This window comes from Lactuca saligna, chromosome 8 (genome assembly GCF_052625555.1).
Source record: "Lactuca saligna cultivar CGN05327 chromosome 8, ASM5262555v1, whole genome shotgun sequence".
In the NCBI taxonomy this organism is placed as follows: domain Eukaryota; kingdom Viridiplantae; phylum Streptophyta; class Magnoliopsida; order Asterales; family Asteraceae; genus Lactuca; species Lactuca saligna.
In genome coordinates, this window is record NC_136424.1 from 1,150,199 (window position 1) to 1,159,935 (window position 9,737).

Consider the following 9,737-nt stretch of genomic DNA (forward strand, 5'->3'; position numbering starts at 1 on the left):
AAATAAATTTTAATAATTTTATTTTCAAAGAGGAAAAAAAAGTTATAACTTCATTTTATTATAAGAATAAGAAAATAAATAAAAAAAATTAAAATATTATTTAAGGGGCATATTAATCATTTTAGATGGGATATAAAACAAAAACACAAGAAAATATAACCATAATAAACAAAAACACAAGAAAATATAACCATAATAAACAAAACCACCTAAAGTATCTAAAATTGGACAATTAATACACCAATAATTGGTTTTGAACCAAAAACTATAACCATTTTTACAATATTATCTTGTCAAAATTATTTTTAGTTTTAGAATTTAATAAACAATCCCAAACACCCCCTTCATATAAATTGGGTAAGGATAAGCAAAGTAATAACGCATTGTCGTGGAAGCTGCTGGGGACGATAAGAGGGAAAAGTTAAAGATTAAAACAAAATTAGGGCTTTTTCTGAGTTAGGAAGAAAGAGTCGGTTGGTATCAGGTTTAAGAAAGGAAAATCAAAGCATCAGCAGGGTGAAAGATGTCGTCGTTGTCTCTGATTCCTCTTCCATCATGCGCATCGGTAACATTCTCTATCCATATCTTGCTATCTTCCTTAAATCTCCCGTAAGTTTGTTTTCAAGCCTGGTCGGTTATAAATTTCAATTGTAAGGGATGAAAGACTCGTTTCAATTGAGAATTGAGCTGGAATTCCGTAGACTAGTTGATGAAATTGTGGTTGTGTCAAAATCTAACAGTGGAAATCGGTGAGAACTGTTGGTCGAAAGCAAGTAAGAAGAATGTCTATCAACTGTACTAATGATTTTGGGGCCAAAGCATTTTTCCTCAATCCTTCCGATGAGCGTATTCTTAAAAAAGCTTTAAAGGTAATCTTTGTTATTTTGATTTTCATAACACATTTGTTTAATTGAACACTTGTTTCTATCTATTACTACTAGTACTATTATTATTATTATTATTATTTAATATCTGTTATAATTGATTTTGGTTGTTATGCGCAATTGCTTTTTTCTTTTTTGTTTATGTGAGTAATGATAATGATCCCATTGATCCGTTCTATGACATTATGGAAACTGCGTACCTTTTATGTTTTATAATCAATTTACTACTTCCATTCCTGAAGCTATTCATGACATGTTTCTACCAATTTACTACAATTATTCTTGAATTCCTCATAAAATTTGGTACCAATTCATCATGAAATCATCTAATCCGAACCACATATATATTGAATTTAGAATTAATTAATCAGTGAGGGATGTACTCGATTAAGAAATCCAGGAAAAAAACTAGTTGATGTTAAGTATAACATAGTTTCGATTTTTTTAATGGAATGAGTTTTTTATATAATATGTAAATAAAATGTATAGTTTATTAGTGATAACTTTTTACTTTACAAAATCCTTGTAAAGTATTAAGCATCCATCTAAAACCCTTTAATTGTGATCATAGTTATAATATTATTCACCTTACACATCCTTACTCAAATACAACCTTATATTTTCTTAAAATTCATATATTACCTTAGCCAAGCCCTAAAAAGTAAAAACTATGACCAGGCTTTACTTTAAACAAAGTTGGAAAAAAAAATCAGTTTGAACTTTAGAAAACATGGAAAAGATCCAAATTTTAAACTTTTAGATGGCTGATTTTACTATGTACTTTCTAGTTTGTTGAATAGATACAAAAGAAGTTAACTGTATACACTATACATGATGTGGATGTGGTGGTAATGAATTAATTAATGGTGGTTAGATAGATATAGATTTTAAATTTAGAACAACAACATAATTTGGGTTGTTTAAATTGTGTTCAAGTGGTGATTGACACGGATATTAGGCAAATGGTGTCTTCATTGAGAAGGATGTTATTGTTAATGATGGAAACCGAGACTACAAAATAGGATGTAAATTTCCTATGAAATCTAACTTTTTTGTTTTTATCTCTTATTAAAAAGAAAAAAAAAAAAAAAAAAAAAAAAGTGCCAGCTTAAGAAAAAATCCCACAATCGTGTTCATGTTAAGTGGATATTATCCAAAAGTAGCTGAGTTGTTGGGTTTTGGTTTTGTTTGATTTAAAAAAAGTAGAAGAAATACAAATACATGCAGGAGCCTGTTGCTTTCATGGGTGGGATGTTTGCAGGGCTTCTGAGGCTGGATTTGAATGAAGATCCGCTTAAGGAATGGATCAGCAGGACTGTGGAAGCCTCTGGGATGTCTGCAGACGAAGAAGGAGAAGACGAATCTGATCCTATTAAATCACAAGAATCCCCCCAGCAGATACAGATTGAATAGATATTCATATTCTGGTGTGTAAAATCAAACATTAAAAATCACTTCTTAAATCTCAACTACTATAAATCAATGGTGTATGTTTATGTGTATGTGTATGTGTCATTCTTCGATAATATATATATATATATATATATATATATATATATATATATATATATATATATATATATATACACACACACACACACACATAGGGAAAAGTTCAATAGAGAACAAAGGAACCAATCCAAAAATCGGAATTCAAAGCGATCAACGACAAAATGAAGGGTTCTAAACTTTTAAAATGGATGTACATGCATTGGATTATAACAAAATTCAGTTTCTTTTTTTCATTTAAAATTTTTTTAGACTAATTTTTTTGTCGAAAAAAAAAACCGAATATACCGTTCACGATTTTTCGTACTCTTTCCATAGAGATCCATGATGATATATAAAAAAACGAATTTTTTTTTTCGAAAAAACCCCACTTAATTTTCTTAGTTTTTTCAATATTTAAGTTTATTTTTATCCAAAAAAATTAATTATACCAAAATATTAATTTTTTGTACTCTATTAATAAACATCAACACAGATTTAAAAAAAAAAAAAAAAAAAAAAAAAAAAAAAAACTTCGAACAATGTAGATTTACACTGTGAATCTAAATCGTAAATATTTCAATTTTTAACATTCACAATATGAAAAATCTCGAACAGTTCAGATTCATATTGAAAATCTGAATTACTATTATACACACTGTGAATCTGAGAAGGTTCACAAAAAAAATCTCGATCAGTGTAAATTCACACTATGAATCTAAATTGTAAATATTTCAAATTTTAACATTCACAATGTGGAAAAGCTCCGATCAGTTGAAAGACGCTAACTTTCGTATTTATGAAAGACCCAAACTTTCATACATAACAATATAGTTACCCTAACACATGCTACTTGCATATTCATAAAAACAATATTTTACATTGATAAAGAGGTTATAAACTACTGGATACAAACTGACTAATTTAAAGTGTTATATATTACATTACTTCCCAGGATTCTATAGTTTTATACCTATGGGAATGTAAAATACAATAGTTTCAAACTATTCATAAGCTTCTATCGATACAATAGTTTCAAACTATTCAAAAATCTTCTACCAATATATAACTATACTGGATGCTTATATCCTCCAATTTGTTAAACATTGAGAGGGTAAGCGGTGACGCTTAGTGAGTTCAATAATAGATACAATATAATGTTATGCCATATATATACTTCAATATGGCAGAAGCAAAGAGGAACAAGGAATAACAAGGGCATATGTGAATCACGTGACAAACATTCCATATCAATCATTGATTTGATTTAAAGATATACAATCAATGAGACATAACAATTTCCATTCTTGATATACATCAGTAAAGCTTTAGCCCAAATGGCACAAAAGACATACAACTTCGAATTAACATTTTGGTAGATTTTAGGCTTATAGCCCTATCTAACCATTTGCCAATACCATAGAATAGAAATCATTCTCTTATGAAGACATGTTCTACATGGCCAGAGGCTACATACCAGTACCAACGTGAATCTAAGTCATTTCACTAATCACATGCTCAAAGGTATTTCTTTGCTATTAAAAATAGCGAATAAAAATAACCCGGGAAAATGACTCGGAATAATAATACTAAAAAGCACATAGCACATATAACACATAACATACAATTATTCCTATATATTAAACTCACCGTGAAATAACTGGGGGCTAAAATATTAATTTGGGCCGTACTTCGGCTCTAAATATGACTTTCTATGTTGAAAACCGGGAGATATACTGAAAATCGGGCTCTACGAAGGTAGAGCTTCAAAACCGAAAAGATAAATTTTTCGGGCTTCTCGGGGGGTCTCGGGGAGTGTTTCGGGCTTTGGAATTAGTACCGGGGCTTCGGGGGAAGTCGGAATAGTAAACATATCAAAAAGAGGGGTGAAAGTGCCAAATTTCCAAAATTACCCGAGAGGTCTCGCAGGCTGCTATTTATAGGGCCGATGTTCGGATCCGAGGTAATGCGAAGAGAGCACGTGGCTCGCATGCGAGGTTCGGCCGAGAGGGTGGCTCAGCGAAGCAGGAAGGGAGAGAGACACGCGAAGGGGAAGGCGAGTCAGCAACGAGGCCCGGGACAGGTGGCGGCTTCGGCGAGGCTCGGACGGCTCCAGAGATGCGAGGCGCGCGTAGGATGCGCATTGGACCGCGGCTTCGGCCGAATCAGAAGGAAACACGCGTCGGATCCGGGTAGAGCAGCTACTGTTCATGCAACGTGGCAGCACTATTCATGCGAAATTTCTCGATTTTTGTGCCACATCTTGTAAAATCTATAACTTTCGCATACGAGCTCCGTTTTTTACGTTATTTATATGCACGCGTAGCTAAAATTATGCTCTAAAACTTTCGTTTAGACTTCGTGGACTAATTTTAACTTTAATTTTAATATTATTATTTTTAACAGATCGGAACAGAAAAATCCGTTAAAAATTCATAACTTCTTCATCCGACATCCGTTTCGTCAGACTTTTTACCGTTGTACTACTAATGACGAGATCTTCAATTCTCTTTTAGGTTGTATCGGCTAAAAATCACTCGATCTAAAATTCGAGTTTTTAGTTGTCTGCTGTTAAGCTGAAATTTCGAAAAATCATAACTTACTCATACGAAGTCTGATTTTGGCGTTCTTTTTATCGAACTTCACGGTTTCACGAATACTACGACTTTCATTTAGATTACTAAGGCGAAAAAGTAGTTTATCAAAAACTCACTTTTTACGTCATTCGGCGTCGTGCTGGTTTTGTCGCGGATCTTCGATTGGTCATAACATTTTCGTTGTAACTCGGATTGCGATGAGGTTTTCTCCTAAATGTTTCTAACCAGATTATCTACAACTTTCAATAATAAAATTTTACTTATTTTAAATTTTATATTTTCGTTATATTTCACTATTTGACTTTTAATTTGAATCTCATAAGACTTCCAATATTTTATGAGTGATTCTAAACATAGTTTACTTCATTTCTAGTAAAAACTATCTGTTAGAACTCAACATTCAAATCCACATAATATTTCATAATATTATTTAATTAAAACACGATTTTAAAACGTGTATGTTACATCAGTTCAAATTCACACTGTAAATCTGACTTATTATTATGCACACTGTGAATCTGAGGAGGTTAACAATGTGAATCAGAACATGTTTACAATATGAATCCGAACATATTCACAATGTGAATTTGAACTGAAATATCATTTTTTAATATGAATATAAATCTATGTTTAAAAAGTAAAAAAAACATATGAATTTTGATATATTTAATAATTTTTTTTATAAAAAAAAAGACCTTAACATTTTTCATCAAAGAAAATCAAGTGAGTTTTTTTCGAAACAAAAAAGTTCGTTTTTTATATATCATCATGGATCTCTATGGAAAGATGACGAAAAATCGTAAACAACGGTATAATTGTTTTTTTTCCGATAAAAAACATAGGTTAAAAAAATTTTAAACGAAAAAAAGTGGTGAGTTTTTTTGTAAATGGTAGATTTTTTGGTATAATCTGGTGTATGTACGTCCAATGTAAAAGTGTACATCTATTTCATTGGTCGTTGATCGTTATGATTTCCGACGTTCACGATTGGTTCATTGGTTAATTATGGTTCTCTACTGAACCTCACTAACTATATATATATATATATATATATATATATATATATATATATATATATATATATATATATATATATATATATATATATATATATATATATATATATATAAGATTAAAAACTATTTTTAAAGGTCTTCATATTTTTGAAAGCGTATCTAGATCTTTAAAAGCATATTTTTACATTGAAATTCTAGACTTAAAAACGTACTTTTTTGTAATTTCAATATAAATATGGTTTTTTTTAATTGTTAATACAAATAAGGTTTTTTTTAATGTTTTTGAAGAAGAAATACAGTTTGAAATTTATCTATATATTAAAAAAAAATGTTTTAAGCCTGAATACATTTTTCATCGTAAAAATAAAATTTTTAAGGTAGAGATATGCTTTTAAGTGTATAAATACCTTTAAAAAAATGTATTTTAACCTTTAAAAACATATTTTTTTTACATGTATAAATATATTTATACCGTTAAAAACGTAATATAAAATGTATGTATACAACCATAATAATAATAATAATAATAATAATAATAATAATAATAATAATAATAATCTAATACTTGTCACTTTTTACTGTATGTATACACCCATAATAATAATAATATATTTATACTATATAAATGTATGTATACACCCTAAACTCAGAATTAATCTAATACTTATCACTTTTTACTAATTAATCTAGATAGTTACGAATCTAAAGAATTAGATGACTTGAATGATTCACAAACAATTTAATTTAAGTGGCCAACAAAAATTAAAATCAAACATAGTGCCGAATGATTAATCATACGAAAGGTTACATCTTGCGAAATTGAAATCTGATTTTTTAGCTTGACATGACTAAAAACGGATTAAAAACAGTAGGAAATAGAGTCTAAACGATAAATCTTACTAAATTACGAATAGGAATTGAATCGTCTCCTTTAGATCTGAGTTCTTCACTTGAAACCCTCTGAAAATCACCTTAGAATCGCCAGGAATCGCCAATTAAGGTTATTGGAAGAGTATGGGGTTGTATTTATACGTCCAACGGCAAAATTGTCGTATCTGTGATCGCATGGGGGTATACCTGCGATCGCATATGTGACAACCCTATATTTTTCCAAAGGAATGTAACACTCAAAAGTCAAATACAACGAAACTATTTGGAATCAACGAAAATAACCTAAAAAATAAAGTGTTCAAAAATCTAAATTTGGGATACATCAAATGTTAGATATCGTGCCAAGGTTTCCAAAACATAAAGAACGTTCAAAACCGGGTTATAATGAAGAAATTATGACCACTCAAATATTCACGACACACCAAGTAAAACATTATTAAACGTAAAAAGTGAAATTCCAATAAAATGCATTTTAGCCTTAAGTATCTAAACAAAAGTTGTAGATTACGTTAAACAGTGAACGTGCATAAAAAGATCACCCAAATTGGACCTCGTATGAATGAAGTTACGAATTTTTTAAGTTTCGTAACAGCAGTAGAGAGCTAAAAACTTGAATTAAAAATCGAACGATTTTTAGCTAACACAACCTAAACGATAATTGAAGGTCTCCACAACAGGAGTAAGATGGTGAAAAGACAGACAAAATCAGGCGTCGGATAAAGAAGTTATAAATTTTTAACGGACTTTAGCAGTCTCGGCCTACTAAAAACATAACATTAAAAATAAAGTCAAAACTAGCCGACGGAGTCTAAATGAAATTTTAGAGAATAGTCTCACCTACGTGTGGATATAAAGAACGCGAAAAACGGAGCCCGTACGCGAAAGTTACGGAATTTAGAAGATTGAAGCCTGAATTACGTCCAACGTAATTTAAGAGTACGCCCAGCGTACTCAGGTGCAGTGTCGAGTCCCATCGGCTGCAGGCTCTACGCTTAGCTAGACTCGAGTCGTAAGCTATGACGCAAATTTACACCCAACGTACTCTGGTAGTACGCCCAACGTACTCTCACTTTCAACCCTATAAATAGAGGACATGAACTCCGGGTTTTGGCACACTTTTCTCAAACTCTCTCTCACTTTCACACACTTGTGAGCTCCAGAGGCCACCCCGACACCCTCGATTCCATACCCGAGCCCCCGATGAAGGTTCTATGCTACCGAGATCCTTGAGAAGCTCGAAGACGCAGCTTTCCGCAGTTGAAGTTCTACTCGATCCTAGTCTCACTCCCTTCAAACCGAACAAGTGAGTTCATACCCCTACTTTTCACATCTTTTCATGTTTTAGGGGGGGGGGATACAAGTACAATACAAGAAAATGTATCGTTTTATATAGATATGAATACAACTACTATCTTATTATTATTCGATGTGAACATTTTACTTTACGTAAAAAGATAGTATTTCACCAAGTTATTTTCACCAAATGGAACACATTTTCTGAAAAACTATAATGGGTATAGTTTGTGAGTTATTCATACATTCTTACGTAAACATATTGAAAAATGAAATACTTTCATCTGAAGTGAAATAAAGACTTTCTTATCGTAAATCTATTTATACTAAGTGTTGTGAGATATTCAACTTCAACGTACTCTCAAGTATGCATTTCAAGTCCTGTATTATAAACCATAATCTCTAGGAGGGAGAGCGTGATACTTGTGTATAGATCTATACGGGATTGACAATCCCGCACCTACACTGTTAGCTACAGTTAGACCGCCAGGTCTGGGTGACAAATGTCATAACGCTACAACACCTGAAGAATGTTGTTACAGGCAGTCTGTGTCAATAGCATGGTTATAAGACTCACACGGAAGTATAAAAACAAGCTTGATTTATGAGACTCATGAATGCATTCAGTATTTACGTTATTTTGAATATACATTCATTTTTATCATTTAGGTACGAAAGATACTAACGCCCTCCAACTTTCGGGAGCTTTTTCAAACTATATATGGAAAATATTGGATTTTCTGGAAATCACATTCATCTGCTTTCTTCTAAAAAGACATACTTTTTCAGCACAAAAACACTTATGAACTCACCAACTTTATTGTTGACACTTTTTTGAAACTACTTGTATTTCTCAGGGAATCAGTAATACAGGTAAATACCAGCTTTTAAAGAAGGAACGCTAAGGCGTCTATATTCAAACATTTTAAATCATCATATTTTTAATATTCTTTTGGAAACATGTATTACGCAACAATGTACGTTTTTGTTATATATATGATGGTTGTGTTACTTTCTTTACGATATTCAATTGTTATGGTACTACATGAAGTCATCCACCCGTGAATGTTTCCGCCATTCTGGTTTGGGGGTGTGACAATTTGGTATCAGAGCATTGTTTATAGTGAACTAAGTATATCGAACCACATAAGATATACAAACTATAAATGCAAAGGGGACCAAAAACCCTCTGACAAAACGTTTTCGTAAACAATATATTTTTTAAAAAAATATACATTTGTACACGCATGCATCATTATCGTATCATAGCAAAGTTTTCTAAAATGTATTAAGGCAAGTTGCGACACTACGATTGGGCCTTGAGGTATGTAATCAAATCGAGAATAAATATAGCTTGATCAACTATATTTATCCTGGATTTGACCAACGTACGTGGAGGAATGGTCGTAGTGGACAACAAGTCAAAAACTTACCAAATAAAAAATACTAAACTTACAAATTCGAAGTACTATAAGAGTATTTTATAAAATATATGCACACCACAAGATATGGTTAAACTTAGGATACCGTCAAATAGAAATTTCTTTTCTCATAAATTCTTATACCTC

General features: G+C 31.4%; 1 protein-coding gene across 2 annotated transcripts; it reads left to right on the forward strand.

Annotated features, from left to right (window-relative positions):
- Positions 1-359: 359 nt before the first annotated feature.
- On the forward strand, positions 360-2,386 carry LOC145012668 (UPF0426 protein At1g28150, chloroplastic). 2 transcript variants are annotated; one of them, XM_078971467.1, is made up of 3 exons: positions 360-565; positions 741-869; positions 2,091-2,386. In XM_078971467.1, the coding sequence occupies exons 1-3, from the start codon at positions 524-526 to the stop codon at positions 2,295-2,297; spliced, it is 378 nt and encodes a 125-aa protein (XP_078827593.1). In that variant the 5' UTR covers positions 360-523; the 3' UTR covers positions 2,298-2,386. The 2 variants fall into 2 exon arrangements, with proteins under 2 accessions (XP_078827593.1, XP_078827594.1); XM_078971468.1 differs by having other exon boundaries at positions 363-565; positions 2,112-2,386.
- The last annotated feature ends 7,351 nt before the right edge of the window (positions 2,387-9,737 follow it).

Bases quoted from the DNA above. Each gene is read 5' to 3' on its own strand.
- LOC145012668 (XM_078971467.1), top strand. From the start codon at position 524: ATGTCGTCGTTGTCTCTGATTCCTCTTCCATCATGCGCATCG. The intron at 566-740 runs GTAACATTCTCT...AAAATCTAACAG, and splicing joins CTCTTCCATCATGCGCATCG to TGGAAATCGGTGAGAACTGT. The intron at 870-2,090 runs GTAATCTTTGTT...TAAAAAAAGTAG, and splicing joins TTCTTAAAAAAGCTTTAAAG to AAGAAATACAAATACATGCA.